This window comes from Thunnus albacares, chromosome 15 (assembly GCF_914725855.1).
Source record: "Thunnus albacares chromosome 15, fThuAlb1.1, whole genome shotgun sequence".
Classification (NCBI taxonomy): Eukaryota; Metazoa; Chordata; class Actinopteri; order Scombriformes; family Scombridae; genus Thunnus; species Thunnus albacares.
Window position 1 is genome coordinate 5,026,269 of NC_058120.1, and position 22,624 is coordinate 5,048,892.

At 40.4% G+C, this 22,624-nt stretch overlaps 1 protein-coding gene across 1 annotated transcript in view; it reads left to right on the forward strand.

The window, feature by feature from the left end:
- Nucleotides 1-21,450, forward strand: part of crybg1a (crystallin beta-gamma domain containing 1a) — a 46,077-nt gene extending 24,627 nt beyond the window's left edge. Inside the window, exons 3-23 of the mRNA XM_044374063.1 lie at nucleotides 119-1,455; nucleotides 3,039-4,165; nucleotides 4,936-9,125; nucleotides 9,806-9,844; nucleotides 9,944-10,062; nucleotides 10,433-10,610; nucleotides 11,041-11,180; nucleotides 12,051-12,177; nucleotides 12,268-12,303; nucleotides 13,738-13,901; nucleotides 14,170-14,296; nucleotides 14,539-14,684; nucleotides 16,184-16,310; nucleotides 16,422-16,451; nucleotides 16,585-16,697; nucleotides 17,039-17,171; nucleotides 18,008-18,147; nucleotides 18,811-18,934; nucleotides 19,292-19,450; nucleotides 20,103-20,265; nucleotides 20,649-21,450. Coding sequence (XP_044229998.1) covers nucleotides 119-1,455; nucleotides 3,039-4,165; nucleotides 4,936-9,125; nucleotides 9,806-9,844; nucleotides 9,944-10,062; nucleotides 10,433-10,610; nucleotides 11,041-11,180; nucleotides 12,051-12,177; nucleotides 12,268-12,303; nucleotides 13,738-13,901; nucleotides 14,170-14,296; nucleotides 14,539-14,684; nucleotides 16,184-16,310; nucleotides 16,422-16,451; nucleotides 16,585-16,697; nucleotides 17,039-17,171; nucleotides 18,008-18,147; nucleotides 18,811-18,934; nucleotides 19,292-19,450; nucleotides 20,103-20,265; nucleotides 20,649-20,737 — 8,808 coding nt within the window. The 3' untranslated portion in view covers nucleotides 20,738-21,450. The remainder of the gene's footprint in view (nucleotides 1-118; nucleotides 1,456-3,038; nucleotides 4,166-4,935; nucleotides 9,126-9,805; nucleotides 9,845-9,943; nucleotides 10,063-10,432; nucleotides 10,611-11,040; nucleotides 11,181-12,050; nucleotides 12,178-12,267; nucleotides 12,304-13,737; nucleotides 13,902-14,169; nucleotides 14,297-14,538; nucleotides 14,685-16,183; nucleotides 16,311-16,421; nucleotides 16,452-16,584; nucleotides 16,698-17,038; nucleotides 17,172-18,007; nucleotides 18,148-18,810; nucleotides 18,935-19,291; nucleotides 19,451-20,102; nucleotides 20,266-20,648) is intronic.
- The last annotated feature ends 1,174 nt before the right edge of the window (nucleotides 21,451-22,624 follow it).

The following is a 22,624-nucleotide window of genomic DNA, read 5'->3' on the forward strand; positions in this document are numbered from 1 at the left end:
TTTAATTATCTTTTTTCTTTTTTGTAGCAAAGCCAGAGATAATAAGGTGTGCCAGCTCAGCTGCCCCTCCCACCTCAGTATTAATCTTTCTGTCTGCTTCTTGTCTGTCCTCTTTCAGAATTTAGAGGAGAAGAGGGGGGTGTTTGATCGCCTCAGCAATTTCTTCAACTCCAAGAGAAGAAAGAGCAGTGGCAGGCAGCATTCAGACGCCTCAGTAGATGCAGGTTCTCCGAGTTCACCATCATCCCCCTTGCCTCCACGCTCACCCCAAACTGAACAAGAAGATGAGCTCAAGACTCCCACTCCTTCCCGAAAAGACATCAAGCAAACGGAGCCTCAGTATGCAGCAACAGAACCCCGAACTGGAGCAGAATGTGGCGACACCCTCAGCAAGTGCCACAGCACCACGAGTGTGACAGATAGTAACAGCAGTGGCCGAAGCAGTGTGAGGGAAGTGCATGTGTGCAGGGTCAGCACAGCCAGCAGTGAAAGGAATTCTGGGAATGTGACACCCACCGCTGTGGACGTTACAGCAACAACTCATCAGAGCACTGTTTCGAGCTCTGAATTAGGCTTTGCAGAATCAGTGGTGGAGGAAGTAAGCAGGAGGTTGCAGGTCTTTTCCAAGACAGCTGAGGCCCCAAAGTCACCTAACTTAACCTCTATAAGCTTAGCAACAAAGAAAGCTTCAATAAAAGTTGGACAGGAGGGTCACAGCACCTCCCTAACAGGAATAACTTTAGGTTCTAAGTCGTCCACCTCACATGTCATCATGACTCAACAGGAGGATGAAAACTCTCTAGATGTAGTGAGGGAAAACGCTGGAGCGAGGAGGAGGGGTCAGATATTCTCTGGGGAAATTGCAAGCACAGCATGGAGCCCTTCACCTGAGAAAGAGCGAGTGCCTGGAGGTAATTCCCCTGTCCAGCTCCACAAAGCCATATGGGTAGAAACACACCTGGGAGAGGAGGAGTACAGGGGGAGGGAGGGGGAGAAAGAGAAGGATTTAATGAAAGAAGGGGAGGAGGGTTTCAGAGCAGACTCAACTCTCGTGCTGGCTATACCTGTCACAGTGATTCCCGAGGACGACTCAGCTGCAGACAGTCCCGCTACCCCCGCAGAGATTTTGCCGTCCAGTGGCAGCTTGCCAGAGTCAGCCATCTCCTTGGCACCGACTACAGGGGAGTTCCAAACAACTTATGAGCAGCCAGAGGAGGCTGACACTGGCAGAGACTCAAAGAAAAGTTCCCTTAAGGAGAAACAGGAGAAACGCAGGTCGAGAGAAATTCGTGTTACGCGCAAGACTGTGAATCTGCCTTCGAAGCACAAGGTTTTTGCCCATAAGGTGTACGTTAGCCCAGAGCCAAGTTTGGACGGGAACGAGCCAGCAGGAGAGGAGGACAGCAGAGAATCAACTTCAAAGACATCAGACAGAGTCCTAACAAAGGAGAAACTGTGAGTATCTGCCTATTTTAATTTTCTGTGGTTATTGCTTAAAAGCCCCTTTGATCCTGAGGGAAACAGAAAGCGGGGGAGCTAAAGAGTGCAAAGCCTGCATGCAACCCGAGCTCTGAGTTCCCATGCCCTATTGTACCAGAGGAGAACAGTATAAGCTAAACCAGTACTGAGGCACTGAAATATTCATATACACTACATCTAACAATACAAAATGGTCACCTTTTATAAAACATGTTATGCCCACAATTCCTGAATAGTAATTACATCACTTCACCATAAACGTAATAGTAATAAAGTCAAAATTATTTCACGTTCAAGTTTCAATTGATATAAAGGTCACCTCTGCTGTGTTTACCCATGGTGTATATTCACTACTTGAATAAGTTAGTCATTACAGAACCTGATGGGCAACTAGCGACTACTGCCTGCATACTTTTGTTTGCATTTAGGGTAACATTGTTACACTTAGACACATGCCTATAGAAAAAAAGGCATGGCATAAAAACAATTACTGCTCTCAGATGACTGAAAAACCAATAGAAGCATGACCACTATATCTGAATTACTGTGCACTCCAGGCTATGTACGGTCATGCCTGAAAAATGCCTGAAGAATGAGGCTGATTTATAGTTAAACTACTCCAGGGTGATTCTTTTACATAGCTGAAGTTTGACCACACAGGGTTTTAGCTCTTTTCTGCCCTTGAGTTTGAAATCTAATGCAAAGTCTCAAGTTTAAGACGCTTAAGTCTTCACAATATGAAAATAGATTTACTTATTTTATTTGCCTGTAAGTACTTTTTCAGTCCAACTGGAGAATTTAATAAATATAGTATTCATTGTTCCACATTTAAAGAGTCACAGAGGATGAATCCGATTTACTTTGATGAACTCTTGACTTTCCCTCTACCACCACCATGAGGTTGACTTTTTAGTTTTTTATTTACATATCTCGACAAATTTTGGATGGATTGCTGTAGAAATTAGTTCACATATTCATGGTCCCCAGAGGATGAATTGTTATAACTTTGATCCACTGACTTTTCATGACGTGCCATCATCTGGACAAAATTTCATTTTCTCCGACACTTTGGTTTATGACCTGCAAAATTCATAATATTCACATCAGCCTCAGCTGTACTTTGTGTTTAGTGCTAGTAAGCAAACATTAGAATTTTCTTTTTGTTAACTTAATTCACTAAACCAACATGGGAAACAACATGGGTAAACCTACTAAACATCAACATGCCAGCATTATCATTGTGAGAGTGATAGCATGCTGATGTCAGCATTTAGCTCAAGTACAGCCTCACAGAGGCACTAGCATGGATGTAGACTCTTAGTCTTGTCAATAGAAAGCCTGTTATACAAACTGGAGACTTGGAATTCGAAAGTTATTGAGTTGCATAATGGTAAATGAAGGATCCAGAGTTTTTGCAGCTTGAACAACATTAGAGACTAAACATCAGGATATTTGTGCCTCTGGTGCATTGATTTTGACCATTCTTGAGTACCCCTTTAAAACTCAAATGTGGTTTTAAAGGCTTTTCTGTTAATGCTCCTTTCTCTCTCTTCTCACAGACTGCCAAGCCTCCAAAACAACAACAATGTGGAACTCAAGGAAGCCAAACATGAGCCACTCACAACAAAAGATGAGACGACACACTCTGACACAAACACTCCTGCACATCTAGTTAAAGAAAAACCAGTCTCAGAGGTCTCTGACTTTGATGATACCTCTGCAACCTCAGACATGCACAGAGTAAAATCACAAGCTGCGGGGTCTGGGGCAAGAGGCCATGGGACTAACCAGGCTACACCCTCTAAACGAGGGGTTAAAGCAGCAGCAGAGAGTCGGCATACCACAGTAAGTGGAGCAAAGACCCCATCCTCAGCAGCTGTAAGCAAGGCCAAAAATGTGATAACAAAGGCAAAGGACTCCACAGAGGGCATGAAAGTGGGAACATCCAGTGATATGCCACCACAAGGGGAGCACAGCAATGAGAAAACAGCTTCTATGTTACCAACATTAAAAGACCAAAGCACCAGTGGTCCCTCAAGTGCAACGGGTTCAAAGTCTAAAATCCCAAAAAGGTCAACATCAGATGCTGATGTGAAATCACCAGTGACACCAGATAAAACATCAGTGGCTGATACCTCTGGGTCAGTAGCCACTTCCAAGATACAGAAACAGCCTAGAGCCAAAGAAACATTGAAATCTCCGGCCACAACAACCAAAGCTGGCAGGAAACCATGTTTTGAGGAGGCAAAGGGAGGGAAAGCTCTGTCAGGAGACATTTCTCCCACAAAAACAACCCACAAGACAGTAATAAAGCCTATTAAAGAAAAGTCAGATGACATTGACTCTGTGAACCTGGTAAATGGCATGGAGAAAGACCATGAGGAGAGTAGTATTAAAACAGGACACTCAACTGTGAGGGAAAACCTGGATGTCAAAAAACTGCAGCATCTGGATAATAACGCTTCCATGACATCAAAGAGTCGGTTGCCTGTTTCATCTCCGACAAAAAAGAGGAACGATGAGGTATCTCAAACAAGTGGAACCAACCATAGAAAAATTACATCTGCTCAGACAGACTCAGACAGACCCAAGTCAGCCCAGAAGAGTCCAGAGCAGCAAGAAGCAACTCATGTGGAGAGACCTGCCAGTGAGACACCTCCACCGCTCCCTGAAAGTCCCAAGAAAGGTAAGACAGCAGTCAGTCATGATGTGGTATGCTACACAGTAAATCAATCCATCATAGTAGTTAACACCTTTGTGAACACAAAATTCTTTTTTTTTTTTTTTTTAGATAATTTGTTTTTTCATGTTTAAAAGGAATAGTTTGACATTTTAAGAAATACACTAATATACTTATTCACTTTCTTGTCTAGAGTTAAATGAGAAGATTACCACTCTCACATCTGTATAGTAAAGATAAAGCTGGAGCCAGCAGGTGCTTAGCTAAGCTTAGCAAAGGTAACAAAATCTGTATAACAGCACCTCTACAGCTCACTAATTAACATGTTATATTTAGTTTGTTTAATCCATATCAAAAAACAAAGTGAAAAAGACGCACACTGTGTTATCAGCAGGGGTCATGAGTAGCAGTATTTCCTGGTTGGGAGCAGTGACCCCCCCCCTCCCCTCCCAATTAAAACCACTATGTGTTGAGTTTTCTTTTTTTGGGTTTTGTGCAGAGCCAGCCTCGCTTTATTTCCCTGTTTCACAGTCATAAGTTAACTGGTTACTGGTTCCAGTTTCATATGTGCCGTACAGACATGAGAGTGGTATCGATCCTTTCATCTAACTCTCAGCAAGAAAGAAAATAAGCGTATTTCCTAAAATACCAATACAATGTAATACTCACACTATTACTTGAAGATAAGGACTTTTTGCCTCTTGAGATTGTTTTTTTGTTGTTTTAAAGTTGTATGTGTGTGTGTGTGTGTGTGTGTGTGTGTGTGTTTCCAACAGGAGGCATGCTGTCAACAAGACCATCCAAACACCTCTCTAAAGTAGGCATTAGCCATGACGAGAATGACACACCGAGTTGTGTGTCTCCACCTCCTACCAAGCAAGACAAAACAGTCTCATCAAGGCTCTCCAAACATAGTGACAATATCAAACAACACCAAAATAGTCCAGTAAAGGATTTAGCTGATCCCTCATCTCTAAGCAAGCTTACAAGAGGTCAGAGAAGCTCTGACAAAGTCAAATCCAGGACTCTTCAACATTCCCCAACTAGGAATTCTACAAGCACATCCAAGTCTAAACTGGAGAATAGTAACACAGAGACAAGTGTCAAAGCATCTGAGATTATTGTAGCAGATCACGTTAAGGACAGCGCCAGTAAAATCAAAGTGAAAGAAAAAGATGCAGTGGAATTAGAGGAGAGCATAACCAGTCCTACTACTGAAGAGATTTCAAAAATCCAACCAATACAAAATAATGGTGTGATTATTACAGTAAACGCCCCTAGCTGTGAGGTTCCAAGTAATTTGCCAATCACTGATGGAAATAGTGCTCAGACTAATAGCCAGGGAGGACAGTATGAAGCCAAACAACAAACTAAATTTGGGCCTTCACCTGAAAATGTATCTGACATTCAAAGTGACAACACCACACCAGAACAGAAAACACTGTTATCACCAGAAATGTCTTCAGAAAAAGTAAAAGACAAGCCCCTTTTAGAGACAACCCAGCTTATAAGTAACACAAAACAGGATTTAATCCAGGAGAAAGGCCTTTCAGAGCCATATTCTGCAGTGCTGGCTCAGGACACAATACCAGTTCGTGAGGATGTAATGAATATGTCAGCCAAACCTGTTGTGGGTGACGGCTTTCACTGTGACATAATGACCCACTCTGATCATGAAGATGTTATGCAGGGTAGTGTTTCCCTTAAAGAAACAAATGAGGTCACCTTTAAAGAAAAGGCTACCAGAAATAATCTTCCTAAATTAACTTCAAAACACCAAGATGCCAAACAGCAAGATGTATTTTCAGCCCCTTTTATTTCAGTTGATGCTAAAATGGCCAATATAGAGCAGGGACAAGAACATGATAAATTTGATGATCAAACCCCAAATATCATTCTTGAACATGATAGATTGCCCCCCACATTAGGCAGAGATTCAATAAGAAATGTTGAGGTAGAGGAGAAAAATAATGAGGAGATTGGCAGGAAACCAGCAGCGGCTTTGGACATTCAAACAGGGACTGTGACTGTCTGTGAATCGCCCAAGAATGTTGAAAATCAGCTGGACAAAGAGCCTCTTTTATTAGCAGGAGAATCTGAAAGGCAGGAGAAAGAGTCAAAACCAAATGAAAAGCTGAATGACGCGGCAGTGGAAAGCAGCGACTCAAAGACCAGTTGCAAAGAGGAGGCCAAGGCCATAACCATCGAGGATAAAGCAGAGAAAGACATTGCAAAACCAAAGAAACCAACAGATCTATCATCAGTGGAAGAATGTTTACAGCCTGACTCAGGGGAGGGATTACACACAGTAGTTATAAATGCCCTGGAAAAGAAGAGGAGCGGGGCAGAGCAAGCAGAAAAAATAAGTGCACTCGATGAGAATACAGCCAGTGTGGTGGATACAAAAGAGGAATGTGAGATCTTTTTGAAAGAAAATGCAAAGAGTGACATTAAGGACACAGAGCAAACAGAGCAGCAGATAACGGCATTAACAGTAAAAAATGAACTGGAACCTAAACTACATCTAACCAAAGATGAGGAGGTCAAGGATAACAACGCAAATCAGGAGGAAAAACACACTGATTTTGTAAAGGAGGAGGAGGAAACTATAAAACTAAAAGCTGTAAGCACTGAAACTCAGAGTGCTGAAGGTACTAAGAAGGAGAATGAAACAAAGAATTTATCAGTCAAGAGTTTACTGAGTGAGATTTCAGAAATTAGCAATCAAGAGGAGCAGAAGTCTGTAATTGTTAGAGAACAAGATGAGAACATTAAAAAACCAGACAGGAATCTCAGACAGGAACCAGAAAAAGTAAGAACGAAAGTTCAAGAGAGTACGACTAAGAGCCAAACGGAAGCAGCTAAAGGCCTCAACTCGGTAAGCTCTAGTGCTGAAGGCATTAAAGAAAAGACTGAAACCGATGATTTATCTCTGAATTTGGTGTATGAGATGGCAACTGAGAATGCTAATTCTGAAGTTGGCAACCAAAAGGACCAGATTTTTGTATTTGTTAGAGAGCATGATGAGGACATGAAAAAATCAGAGGAAAAGTCACCAGGATCTCAATGTCCAAGTACTGACCTAAAACCGGAACTGGACAGTAGAAGAACTAAAGTTCCAGAAAAGACAACAGAGAGCCAAATAAAAACAGATACAACTCAAGAAATAAAAGCTGTAAGCACTATAACTCAGAGTGCCAAGAGTACTAAAGAGAGGGATCCATCAATAAAGAATTTAGTGAATGAGATTGTAATTGAGAAAGCTGATACTGAAGTTAGCACCAAAAAGGTCCAGCAGTCCACAGTTGTTAAAGCTCAACACAAGGAGATGAAGAAACCAAAGGAAAACACTAATCAACCCACAGATTTCAAAGCACCAAATGCTAACCTAGAACAGAAACCAAAGACTGTAACAACAGAAGCTCAGGGGAAGACAACAGAAGATGCCAGATTAGCTGAAAAACCAAGTGTTTCCACAACCAAAAAAGCAGCTAATAAGCCTGATATGAAACAGGAAGAGAAAAACTTCGAAGCTGTTAAAGATGAAGTGACAAGGCAAGAGGATCAGCAGATGAAAGCATCAAAGATAGATGCCAATAAAGAGTCACAATCTGTTTTCATAAAATATGCACCCAGCAAAAAAGGCGATGGAGAACAAAGAGCTACAATACCCATTCATGCAGGCACTCAGAATGATAAAGACACCAAAGAAAAGACAAAAACTGAGGAGTCATCAACAGAGTCCAGTGCTACACATGGAGGGTTGAAACAGGAACTGCAGACTGCAAGAGAAGAGGAAACCATAAACCATTGTGATCCACAAAAGGCTGCAAAGCAATCACTCAATGGCAGTTCACCTCTTCCCATTGCAGTGAAATCATCCACTCCACCACAAAGTCTTCAGTTAAATAAAGAATCTCCATCTAGCTGGTTAGATGTGGAACATCATCAAAAACAGAAACGGGAAAACAAAAGAAGACTAGATGCCACAGCCAGTGAGGACGAATCTCTTGAGCCTGAGGACTTGGATGATTTTATCAGGAGCATTAACAAAGGCGGCATGCCTTTCTCACTACCTCCAAAGAGACGCATTCGTAAAATGTCCCCATCTCCACCTTTTGCCATGCCAGCCATCAAGGAGGACCATTTTGAGAGAACGTTTGATCCCAAGGAATTCAAGTTTGGCTTAAGGAAAGATGGCAAAAGTTTAAGGGATCCTTCTCCAGCTATGATGATAAAACAAAACGCTGCAAACAGGGAAGGACGGACTTTGGAAAAACATGGAAGAGACAAGTCCATGCTCATATCTAGAGACCAAATGGAATCACTTGATGAGGTAGGAGGAAAAGTCAAAGAGGGGGCTAAGGTTGAAGCAGGAAAAGAAGATAAACAAAACAATGGAGAGGAGCCTGGGAAGCCAACGTCACGGCTAGGAAGGATATCCATCCTCTCTAGCTTACTGAGTTCCCCTCGGACATCCAGGAAGACCAAAGAGGAAGCTTCCTCCACCTCAAATAGCACACTTTCATCTAACCAACAGCAGGACCTGCCTTCGCTTGGAAAGCAGGGAGTTGTTGATTCACCCCTGCCTGGCGTCAGAGCAGTTAAAGAGGGTGTGAAAGGTACAGATCAAGGCTCTGCTGTGGTTGGTGGTACAGGTACAGCCAGTGAGTCAGCACTAAGCCCCTCCTCTCCTCCTCCTCTGCCTTCATTCTCGGAGATTAAGCTCCCTGATCATTTAGAGAAATACTTAAAGAAGAACAAAAGAGTGCCTGAAGTCTCCCAGAGCTCCAAACAGACAACTAAAACTGAACTGAATCCTAAGGAGAGTACTGCTATGGACCAGACCTCGATACCAGGAGTACCTAATATTGATGTGGGCCTAAAGGGTCCTGAGGGTCTGCCTCTAACCAGCAACTATATCCAGCAGACTCCTCGAAATGGACTTTCCACTTATAAGAACAAGGTAGGCAATTGAATATTTTATATGACGAGCTTTAATACTTACTTAATACTTTGACATCAGTTTTTTGTAATTACTAATAGTATTTTGCTGTCTAGAGAAATAACCCAAAGCTTGAATGGGTTTTGACTTACCAGGCTTTAAACATGCCTTGGTATCACAGAATTCATCACGCTGATGTTTCATAGTTTATTTCCATGGTGATACAGTTCTCAGTGTCATATCCTGCTCTTTTGTTTTGCATGGCTGTTTCAACAAAGTCATGAATCATTTGCAAGTGAGGGCAGGAAGACAGAACATGTCCTCAGTCAGGAATTTTGCAGAGGAGATCTTTGCCAAGATCCGCTCATCTACAGCTCAACTGTCACATATCACAATAGGATATTTGCATCAAAATGCAAATAAAGCACAAATATGAAAAACATGTGTTTAGATGGACAGTGTACACAAGATACCTGCTGCACAGGAAGTGTTCATTTCTCTCCCTTTAGACCGCTGGCATGTTTTGGTTTCTTCCAGTCTTATCTTACATATTCATTAGACTTAATGCGCAGAGACTCCTTATGCATTGGTGTATAATAAGAAGTTTTTCTTATTTCTAGAAATAATTTGGGGCAATTTGGTGACTTTAAAGTGTTTTTTAAAGTTCAGGTTTATAATTGAAATATAAAACTTCCTTGCAGACACCTGCAGTAAGAGGGTTCCACAAAAGGCCTGGAAAGGTATGATTAAATGTTATTTATACACATTTTCGATCACATTTGTTTGTTAATACAGTGTGGTGTCACAGATTGCAATGACATGTGTATTTCCTGGTCCAGATTGTCATACACCAACATGATCAGTTTCAAGGGGAAGCGGTTGAACTCCATTGTGATGTAGAGAACGCCACAGGAATTAAGCTGTCCCCTGTCATCTCAGTCAGAGTCATCAGAGGATGGTAAGGATCTTCTTGCTGCTCTAAAGGCCCTGTAGGTTTAATACTGTATGAATGCTAATGTTTACAAGTGTTATTCCCAGAAGGCATTTACTCCTCTTTGGTATTGTTGTGTAGCTGATAAATCTAAATAACTATGCAGGTGATGTGACTGGTCTTTGCACTGTCCCCTGCCAGGCTGCCTGCACTATCCTTTCCTCTTGTTTTCTGAAAATGTCCATTCTGTCCTTGAATCCAGTCCATGTTTTCTCTTTGTTTCTACTTGAGACATCTAATGAAGTTATGTAGCTGTTTAATTAGATCTTCAGCCATCCATGAACTAATATTGATGAGAATACTTTCTGATTTTTGGTGTAATTCTGTCTCTCCTTAGCTGGCTCCTCTATGAAAAACCTGGCTTCCAGGGGCGCATCATTGCCCTCGAGGAAGGCCCTACAGAGCACATGGTGAACATATGGGCAGAGGAGGAAACTCCAACCACAGTAGATCATATGGATCAGCCTGTTCCAACAGCACCTATTGTCATAGGTTCTATTCGATTGGCAGTCAGGGTAGGTTATTGAGTACTGTTGTAATCAACCTTGGATCATATTGTTACTATGCTGTAATGTCATCATTCTGCGGAGGTTTTATAGGTTTTTGTTTGAATAAATAGGACTGGATATTCAACTTCAACACTCTTTTAGTGCTGACTATCCAAAACTTGCCAAATACCAAATGCTGGCATCAAATGCTTTCTCAAAGTTGTATTCATATTTACCTATTATTTGATTAGACAGTTTTTGACTTAAATCATAATTTTGCCAATTTTAGACTATTTGATTTACGCCACGTTTTAAAACTGGCATCTTACCAGATGCCAGAGTTTCAATTCTGTTACCAAAAATGTGTATCAGTTATCATATTAGCATGTATTCACAAGTATTGAAAATGTGTAAATATGAATCTTTACACAATATATGTTTATTTTGTGTTTTACAGGACTATAGTTTATCCAGAATCGACCTGTTTGCAGAGGTGAATGGCTTGGGAAGGATGTCTTCTTACTGTGATGACACAGTAGAGCTCGGCTCCTATGGTCTTCCACAAACCACTGGCTCCATTAAAGTCCATTCTGGAGTGTAAGTTTATGCCACTCGTTTAAAGTAACAGAGAATGCAAGTAATTATGAATGTTGCATTATGGAAACATCTAGAAGTTACTAGTCAGGGTGAATGTTGAAGTGGTGCACAAACTAATATTTGGCATGTTGTATCTTGTAGGTTCATTGTTGTAGGCAATTCCGATAATTGTACTTTTAAAGGTGCAGTGTGTAGAATTTAGTGGCATCTAGCAAAACAGACAAAATAAGAATCATGTTTTCGTTACCTTAGAATGAGCCCTTTATATCTATATAGGGAGTGGGTCCTCTTCCACAGAGGCTGCCATGTTGCACCGTCATGTTTCTACAGTAGCTCAGAATGGACAAACAAACACTGGCTCTAGAGAGGCCTTTCACTTTATCACGGCCCTTTCATGACCAAAGTAGGTTCTCCTACACACTTGGAAAGGGAGGGAGAGGAGTGGGGTATTGAGTTTGTTGCAATCTGCAACCTCACAGCTAGATGCCATAAAATCCTACAAACTGCACCTTTAAAGCACACAAAGATGCAAACTTTCTGGAGACTGTACAGGAAAAGGTCTGTGTACAGCATCTGTTTTGTGTCTATAAAGGAATGCAGGCTGCAGACTTGAACTTGCAGTTGTCATAATTTTAACTGCTGCTGATTATTAATGGTTAGCATTTACATTTTTCAATTGGCTCATGTAGAGAGTGAAAGTAATGTTATTTTCTCCCTACATTATGTAAGGGTTAGGGCAGGTTAGCTTTACCAAAGTACTGTAAAGGAAAAAGTCACTAAATGTCTCATCTGCCATAACCATAATGAATAATGTTGAGGACAACTTTCTTTCCTCATCCTGTCTCCCATGTTGTGTCTGTGTGTCTTTAGCTGGCTGGTGTACAGTGATCCTGGATTTGGGGGTTTCATAGGAGTGCTGGAGGAGGGGGAGTATCCCTGCCCAGAGAGCTGGGGTTTTCCTCAACCCTTCATTGGGTCACTCAGACCCCTCAAAATTGTACAGTATATGCAATATATGATATATTTTAGCATTACAGTGTCATTTTGTCAATTGCGTCTCTCTGACAAATGTGCCTCTTTATTACAGGGACCAATAAGGGTGGAGCATCCTAATGAATTCAAGGTTTGTGCATTTATCAATATCGACTGTTGATGGAAAGCACACACAGTTTGAAGTGTCAACACAAAGTCTCATGTGTTACAGTTGTTGTAACTAGCTTTTGTAGAATCTGGTTTAGAGCTAAAGGAAGGGTGAGAAAGGAAATATTGTTTCAAATGGGTAACATGAATCACACAAGTTCAGCCCAGGCATATTTATCTACTGTGATTCAGTATTTCAAGGGCTTTGCTGTAATTCACATGGAACTGGGAAACATTGCGGCTTTAAATTATACAGAGCCTGGCAGCAAGCTGGCACATGGTACCAGTCTCTCCATTACTGTAGGACTCAGATTTGTTTTTAGTACTACTAAATAATCAGCAGAAGAGACTGAGAGAGATTTAAGTCATACTATCAAATAATAGAAATGGTGTGAGCCATTACAGTACACAGATGACAGGCCTAATTTTTGATGTTCTTTTTATCTTAAAAAAGCAGACTGAAGCAATAATTTTACATGATGTTCCAAATTTCCATGGGGGTCAAACGTAATGCTGATAGTGTTTTACAGTCAAGCAGGAAGAATCCTGTCAAACATATTTAAAGTTACTCAGTTTTAAATCCTGATGCACAGAGTTCCATGAGGAGGAAGCTGAGTATATTTAAGTCTTCTGATGAACTGTGCCAGGAGTTTCAAGTTCATTGAATTAGCCAAAATATGTTTGGTATTGGTATCTCCAGAGCAGAGTGTTTGATACTTATTTAATTCTATTTTAGAACATAGCCACCATGAAATAATCAGTAAATCAAGTTTTATTTCATTTTATTTTTATTTCCAACATAACTTTTGAATAAGAAATGTCCACCCCTCAACCCAATATTAATACTGGCAGCATCCAGTACTCACTTATTTGTGAATAAAGCAGTACACAAGTTGTAGTTGCTATGGTGTCTGTGTCTGACCAATCAGTGACATTCAGCCTCTACAAGTTCTGCTCCAATAGGAGCAGGGACTTTTTTGGCTCCTGGAACTACTGTACAGGAACTTCTAGTAAAGTTCCTGAGCTCCTTACAAGGTCCTGTGGTGGAAACGTCCTAGAAAGTTCCTAAATATACAGAAGCTCAAAGAGAAAGCTCAAAGAAATGAAGAACATATCCAAACACTTTTTTACTGTGTGTCTCTGGTATGTTGACAGCTCTTAGTAGCCCAGTCTGTACCTGTAGCCTGTGCACTGAGTTGACAGACAGATGTGACATATGTCAAGATTTATCATACTGTGATCTGTGGAATGAACGGCATTCTACCTCAGGACAGGAATGAGCCAGAAAACACACATAGGGACACAAACCCACTTAAACTGAAGACATACACACACACACACACACACACACACACGAATAAGGCCTCTGTCTGCAACTGAGCCTCATCTTTAACTCCGTCCTCTCTGTCTCATCCAGGCTTTAGTGTTTGAGAAGCCCAACTTTGATGGAGAGTGTATAGAGGTGGACAGTGACGTGTACAACTTAAGAGATGAACAGGAAGAAGAAGAAGAAGCAGACAAACCTGACGTGAATAAGAAAACACTATCTACAGTGGGGTCCCTCAAGATACTTGGTGGTCTGTGAGTATCTGAGTTCATAGATGCAGGGGAGGGGGTGGGGGTGGGGGCGGTCTATCAACCAGTAGCCAATCAGCTGTGAATGGGCCTCTTCCAGCTGGTTGGACGATACTTTGTCGAATTAATATCAAATAAGGAAGTAAAATTGGGAAAAATAATATCCAGCATGCTGTGTGCTTAACAAGTGTGTGTTATCAGATGGAATGGTTTTTCTGTCATCTTGGTGACAAAACGTGAGATAGTAGTAATAAAAAGTGTTTTGTCCTCATAGCTGGGTGGGCTATCAAGAGGCAGACTTCGAGGGCCAGCAGTACATCCTGGAGGAGGGCGAGTATCCTCACTGCAGTCACTGGGGAGGATGTGAGGATGGGTTCCTGTCTCTCCGGCCCCTTTGCACAGTAAGTATCATGTGAAATATTCATCTGCAATATCTTTGTTCAATCTTGCTTCAATCTTTGGTGATAAAGTCCGATTGCTGTGATTTTTCTGCATGTCACCTTCCAGAGCTCAGTGACTGCTTCTATTGATTCTAAATGAACTGGAAACATAAAAGATTTAATTTCCTTTGTTAGTTTTTCTCTGAGAGAGAGAAATGGGTTTGCACTTTCTTATTATTTCACTGTGTTATTATCTTCCTAAGGATTTCCTGTCCCCACACGTCAAATTGTTCAGCGGGCGGGACTTTGATGAGCTGGGGCTCAACGTGGACTTGCTAGGTCCTGTCCTCAACATGGAGGATATCAGCCATGGTATCAAAACCCAGTCCATCAACGTCATGGGTGGCGTGTAAGTCAAACTGTTTCTGTTAAAAAACGACTACAGAAGGATCTACTTTTTGCTTTGAGCAATTTAAAACCGTAGAGGGAGACATTTTGATCCTATTGTCCACGCCCTTTTAGTTTTGGGTGTGTGCTTCTCAACTTACAGGCATGACTAAGTGTTCTGTCACTGTACATACAAGCATGCTCACTTACACACACACACACACACACACACACACACAAAGCCCCAGAGGAAACAATTATGTAACTGATCTGTTATACTATATGATTACAAAGGATGTGAAAGGTTTCCATCTCTTGAGGGTGAGGATTTATATTGATGGTGATATTGATGCTCATTAATAGAAAGAGTTAGTCACTATTAAAGACCTTTCAGATGTCTCAGCAAGGAAAAGTGACAGAAAAAAACATACAGTAGGCTGTAGATTCAATATGGAAAACCCACACACAGCTAAATTTCTCCCCATAAAGTTTAGGAGACTGATGACAAAATATCAAAGTATCAAAATGTGTAAAAGGTTTAAAATACAAAATGCTTCTAAATGGTTTGAGATACATCTTTAAATCAGTGATTCATCTTGAATTCTGCCTTCAAAACATGGCTCATATTTTCAGTGAACAGATTTCTTGTCAGTATGAGTTGAGTGAATTAGTTAATTTTTAACACACCTTTATGTAACATTCCACTGTTTGCTTTACATCTGCCTCGCCTACTGAATCGTTTTACAACCTCTCAGAAGCATGGACTTCCTCTTTTTATAATGACAGCATACAGTTCAAGACATTGATTTAATCAGGGAGCCAATCTGGGCTCCATTTCCCACAAGCATCTAAAGGCTGAGATGGTTGTAAAATTTATAATTAAGCTTAAGAGTTGTTCCCAAAAGCACCAAAAACCACATGTTTTATTTAAGTTTTTATTGTTTTTGCTCATTTTGAATTCTATACTTTCATCACCAACACTGATGTTCTTTGCTTGGTGATATTTGACATGAAATGTGTGATAATGTTTAAGTTAGGAAATAAAATCAAACTAATACATGCAAATTAATTCAACATCGTCATCGTCCTCCTCTCTTCTTCTCGCCTGATAATCTTCTCTTCTGGCTGAAATGCCTCTTTCCTAATGGTATATGTTCAGGTTCCCTATCTTCTCTTTTCTTTTTATTTATGGTGTTTATGTTGTTTGAAAAGATGTAAATCCTGCTGGTTTAATACAGAAATAATGAATGACATTCACAATAGCCGCCACTGCTTCATTTTAGTTTTAATATGAGCTTCAGAATAACATCTGCCTCGAGCAGCAGTGATCAAAGTTTACTTTCTTAACTGGCTTCCTCCATATAACATGAATTATTGACTGTAGACTGACTGTCCTCTTAACTTCTAAGATCTATCATCATTGGGAAACAAGGCTCCGATTAGTAAGGCATGGTGCATTCTTAAGATTATGAAGAGACACTGTTAGCTGTTTGTAATAAATGAATTCTCTCTGCGTGGCAGATGGGTGGCGTTTGAGAAGCCTGGATTCAGTGGAGAGCTCTACATCCTGGAGAAAGGCCTGTATGCAAGTCCAGAGGACTGGGGAGCCCAGAACTTCAAGATATCATCAATACAGCCCATCGTCCATGTAGGAAATTCTATGATACTAAGCTTTTTAAATTGACTCTTTGCTACAACAAAGTAGCCAGTTAAATGTTAAGAACTCTGTTCATGATCTCTCTTCCTGCCTGTTCTACAGGACACGCTGATAGGGACAACAAAATTCAAGGTATCATCATTTCCTTTCAGGCTTTGTATGAAACAGATTAAGCCATTACTCCTCAGCAGTGAAGAATGTTGAGTGTCTGGTTGTCTGTTCTGGCTGTTTCACTGAGGCTTTTTGGATGTGTGATGCTGTACAGGTGCAGCTGTTTTCTGAGCCAGGCTTCAAGGGAACACTGGTGACTCTTGAGGACAGCGCAGCAGCTCTGGATGAGGACTTCCTGCCCAGGTCCTGTAAAGTGCTGGCTGGCAGGTACAGTAGGCACAACTCAATCGGAAATGTCACATTATGTGTAGGCGATATCATGTCTGGCTGGCTGAGTCAATTCTGTATTGAATTTGGTTCACACATTTTAATTTCACATGCATCTCTGAGTCAGGGGATTTCTACAGCCCTTGGCTGAGAATTTTTAGAAACACGCTGTACAAACTCAATATTTTCACCTGACAGTGACAGGAAAAAAAACGTATTATTAAATGTCAAAAATCATAAATTTGAGAGCACAAAGTAATGCTATAATACATGTTTTAAAAGATGACACTCAGTTATTAGAACAATATGACATCAATAATGTGTGTGTGTTTATGTGTCAGCTGGATGGTGTATGAAGGAGTCCAGTTCACAGAGAACATGTATGTCCTGGAGGAGGGAGAATACCCCAACACAGAAGCCATGGGCTTCCTGTCCTCAGACTCCACCATCCGCTCCATACAGACCACTGGACATGTGAGTACTGTGAATATGTATGTGTACAAGGAGTATGAAAGGCCGTGTTTGATCCATTTGTGAAGCTCACTCTGCCTTGCTGGTGAATCAGAAACAGGTTAATTGCCAAGTAGGTTTACACATACAAGGAATTTGCCTCCACGTGGTGAATAACAGTCAAAAAATAGAAGAGAAAAGAGAAAAATAGCACTACTACGAAAGATAAGTGATATAACTATATAAATAAAAATTTACAATTAAAATGTGAAAAATATTCTTACCATATTAATATAATGAAAATATATTCTATGTGGGAAGAGCTATGGAATTGTACAAAATATTGACCAGGAACGTGTAAAAATTCACAGTATGAAAAACAGTATAAAAGGTACATGTAATGTGCAAATATAAGATTACGTTAATCATTCTGAATGAGAGTATCGATTAAAGGTGCAGTGTGTAAGATTTAGTGACATCTAGCAGAACCGACTTGGCAGAAATGGAATATAATAATCAAAAGTATATTTTAATTAGTGAATAATAACCTGAAAATAAGAATCATTATGTTTTTGTTTTTTGTTAGAATGAGCCACCCTGAGGGAGCGGGTCTTCTTCCAAGGAGCCCGCCATGTTGCACCGCCATGTTTGTACAGTAGCCCAGATCAGACAAACTAAACACTGACTCTAGACAGCTGTTTTTTGCGAGTTTCGCAGCCGCCATAGGTTCTCCTACAGGCTTGGAGGGGAAGGGGGAGGGGAGAGGTATTAATTTGGTTGCAATCTGCAACCTCACAGCTAGATGCCACTAAATCTTACACACTGGTCCTTTAATTAACCTCCGTTTTTTTCTTGTGTAGGAGTTCTCTCTGCCCTCCATCGTCTTGTTCAGTAAAGCGGGCTGCAGAGGTCGTAGAGTGGTGTTGACCAATGGAGCTGTGAACCTGCTGCAGGCAGGCCTGGATGCACGCATACGCTCCCTGGTGGTGGAAGGAGGAATGTATGTCATTGTCTTTATTTTTCTACTATTATCTTTTAAGGCACAATCTGTAATCTAAATGTTAACAAAAGGTAGTCTGACTACAAGCAGAATACAGTTACAACCTGCTTTTAATCCAAAGCTGATGGACAGATCTGTCAACACACACACACACACACACACACACAAACACCAGACCTCAACACAACTGAAGTTATTGAAGTTTTATATTGATGTTTGAATACGTTTTAATTAGTTTTCTTTGTAGTCACTAGTATTTTGTATTAGACCGAGTTAAATAACACACACAATGTTGCTGTTCCATATGTATACCATATAGTTTTTACACAAGCATTTTATTCAAACTCTCAGCCATTCTGTGTTGAGGAAATGCAAAAGGGACAGTGGCAAAACTTTAAATGTTCATATTCCTGCAAAAGGTTTGACAGGGACCCATGAAATTCCCTTAAATGGTGTTAGCTTAGCTTTTAGAGCTGCACATGTTCTCATCAAGAGCAGTAAACATGTCGAAGATGTGAGGAACCCAACAAGTAAATAAAACTGTAAATCAAGGAGCTCAGCTTGGAATGTAAATGTGGATTGTTCATTTGTCATTTGATTTATCTCATATAACTTTTTAACAAAGCTAAACTAACAGAGAATGACTGGCTGCCTTCTCTCCAGGTGGGTGTTGTATGAAGACAGTAACTACCGTGGTCGACAGGTACTGGTCCAGCCAAGCCAAGTGAATGATTGGTACAAGTTCATCGGCTGGCAGCGAATAGGATCCCTGCGTCCATTACTCCAGGTACAGACGAGATTTGGGAAATTGTAATCATATAATAACCATAGCAAACTACCTACACTTTGAAGTTGTTACTGGTGTTGATGGACCTCTAATATCATGAGTCAGGTTGATCATTTTTTTTCCTTCTCTCATACAGAAAATATTTCTTTTTACTGTGAGATTATTTTTCCAATTTGACATGGAAGTAACAAAAAAGAGGAATATTTAATTCAATAAAATACCAAATAAAATATTGTCATGTTAATAAATACAGCCAGTTATGTAATATAACTCAAACCTTTCATTTTAAATTGACATGTATTTTCGACATGTATTTACAAGGTCAAATCAATGTTTGTGCATGTTTCTAATCAACAGAAACAGATGTACTTCCGTCTGCGGAACAGGGAGACAGGATGTATGATGTCACTGACAGGAACACTGGATGACATCAACCTGATGAGGGTTCAGGCCATGGAGGAGACAGGGGGGGTAGAGCAGAACTGGCTCTATCTGGACGGGCAGCTTAACTGCAAGGTACAACACAGTACCAACACTGAAATAGTGGCATCTTGCATCTAAACCTGCATTTTTATAGCTTCACATAATGCCAAGAATGGGCATCAAAACTGTCCAAAGAGCTCCTGCAAGATAATCACACCTGCATAGACCTACAGTGTTAGCAGTGAGAGAAAAGAGCAATAATCTCTGCAGAGATGGGAGAGAATTGTGCCACAGTGGCATGCACTGTTGTTTTGTCAGAGTTACCACTGTACCTTAGAACAAGGGTGTGATCAAGACAATAATAGAAAGCAGGAAATAACATGTATTCCCAACAGACTTCAGTCCGTCCACTGGTTACCTCTGCTACAGATTGTTTCTCAGTACTGTCTGTTAGCAGATTGCAGTGCAAAGGGTCAAGAGCAAGTTTTTAGCACAGCCCCAAAAAGATTGTGAGTGGCTTTAAAAAAATTCTCATATGTATGTATCCCATATAACTATCTGATAATGCCTATATGAGTACTTTGTTGTTTTGGGAGTTTTTCACATATAAAAATGAGCAACTAACAATAGCAATCTCAGTTCAGATGTTTTTTAAACTAGTTTACTACAATATAACAAAGAGTTAAACAGCTTATACATGCTAATGTTTCTCCATCTCTATCCACCATGTCCTCCCTGTCTTCAGCTGATGGAGGACTGTTGCCTGGGGACCACAGGCAATGTGGTGATGGCAGGCAGTAGGCTTTGTGTTTCCCCGGAGCGAGGCAAAGACAACCAGCTGTGGAACATCACCCCAGACGGTCTAGTGCACTGCCACCTCAAACCTGACCTGGTCCTGGAGGTCAAAGGTCAGATAGCTCTGTCTTGACCTACACACACATATCTTTGTCTAGTTACTTTTTATGGAATAAATTTAAAAGGTGTGGTTCAGCCTCAGCGCAGTGATTGAGATTCAGTCCTAATCCAATTGCGCCATCTCCTGGTGTATCAAGGATGTGCAGCGGTGAAAATGGCTGGCTGCACTCACAAGGAGCTGTCATTATTTTTTTAACCTCAGAACAGATGTGAAAATACAGTATCAGATTTCCATCTGCTTTTTCTATATTCACAATATTTGTCTGATGTGTGCCACATGTGAGCAAAAAATCTGTGTTGGTCACTTTAACAGTTGTTTTAAACAGTGTGTATTAGTTTATAAAAACAGCTGCGTTTTATTCTCTTTGTTTCCCAGGCGGTCATCAGTATGATAAGAACCAGGTGATCCTCAACACTTTTGATGAGAGAAAACTGAACCAAAGATGGACAGTGGAGATCCTGTAATCTGATGAGCCTCACAGCCCTCAGCTGCACTTCTGCAGAGAGACTGAGCCCTATGACGCAGCTCCACTGTGGAACTCACACCACTGAGATAGGCTCTAAAGCGGATTTTGTGCAAGCACTGCACTCTTTAGTTGTATTTTGACTCTTGTTCACTCTTGTTGAGGAGGGTAACCATTGACTGGATCAACATTATAACTATTAACCAAACTTTGAAAAACATGCACTCTCTTTCATGCACATAAATGTGAAAATATTGCTTATCGTTAACCACTTGATTTTCAAACCCTGTATACCAAAGACTCCATCAACCCCTCTCATGTTTTCACTGCATGCAGTGAGAGCTCAGCCCTGTTTCAATGCTGCAAACCTCTTTTTATTGGTACTTTTCTACTACATTGTGTCAGTGTGTTTTCTGATCATACTGTTGGCAAATATGAATGTATACTGTATATTGATGTCTGTAACATGAAGTCCAATATGCCTACACTCCAAACATGTATTAACATGTTTTTGTGTCTGTAATTACTGTAGATCAGCAATGATCTATTGTAAAGTTTTGATATCTTTTTAGGACTTATAAGTTGTACATAAGCATCAAGTGTATAGATTTGAGGTTAAATTTCAAAGCAGAACTGAAATAACGATGCTGCCCATTGTAAATATGTGAATGTAAAAGAGAGAACTGTTACACATGAAATAAAAATGTAATTTTCTTTCTTGCATCATTTTTTGAAAATAAAATCACTTTCCATTGTGTGTTATTGCTGTCGCCACAACAAAACCTGTGGCAACAGCAATTACAAGTGTGGTGTGGTGGTAAGTGTAAGTGTGGTGTGGTGGCTGCTTGTGGCACAAAGTATTTGGTGTGATCCATTGGTGCACTGAAATAGACACATTTATAGTTTGATTATTGGCACAAAATAAGATGATTAGCCGCCAACACTTCTTAAAATTCATTAAAAATGTGTACAAACTAAATGCAAAATAAAAAGTGGCATTTCCTCCTGTTTCTAGTCTCCAACATCTGAGGTACAAATAATACTTACATGTATAATAAATTTCACAACATCACCAAAAACTGTTGCCTCAGAGTTGCAACACCTCGTAGTTATGCAAACTTGATCAACAACAAACATAAGGCGTTTACACTTAAATGCAGTATTCTCTGTATTGGAATCAGTATTCCCTGTATTGTATTTAATTTTATTAAGATAACAGACACATAGCTGCACAAACATTTACTCTGCCATGGACACTTATCTGTCGGGCTTGCTCTTAAATGTTAGCAATATGATACCAAGCAGAGGAAGCAGCCACATTCACTGGAGGTTATCAAGTCCATCATTAGCTGTACACAAACACAACACTGCAAAGATCTCTCCATCTTTCTCTCTCACACACACACACATGACCAAGTGACTCTTTTACTGTAAGTGTTTGTGTGTATACCTTATCACTGGAGGAAAGAAATATCAGTGAAAAAACCCAAGCAAAGAGAAGTTCCAGGTAACATTTGACATGTGGAACAATTTCTATTAGTTACTTGGGGTTTCTGTCACTAGCAGTTGCAGTTGCTACTTTCCCACAAAAACTACTACTGATAATGCTGCTGATGATTAATTTCGCCACTGTGCACTGTCACTCTGAGATCAATTGAGGTTAAGCTATATTTGACTAAATGTATGATTAAAGTGCAACATATCCATCATATCAGAGCTGAACTACTTTAACTGACATGTTTTTTTAAAGGTAAATGTATATCAGTTGAAAAGGAGAAAATCGAGTCTTCACTTGTTCCTCACTGCTTCCTTATCTCCATGCCGTGCTGCTTACGTCAAATATTACGTAAGTGAAATTATGAAATGATTTCAAGAAATAATTTATGTT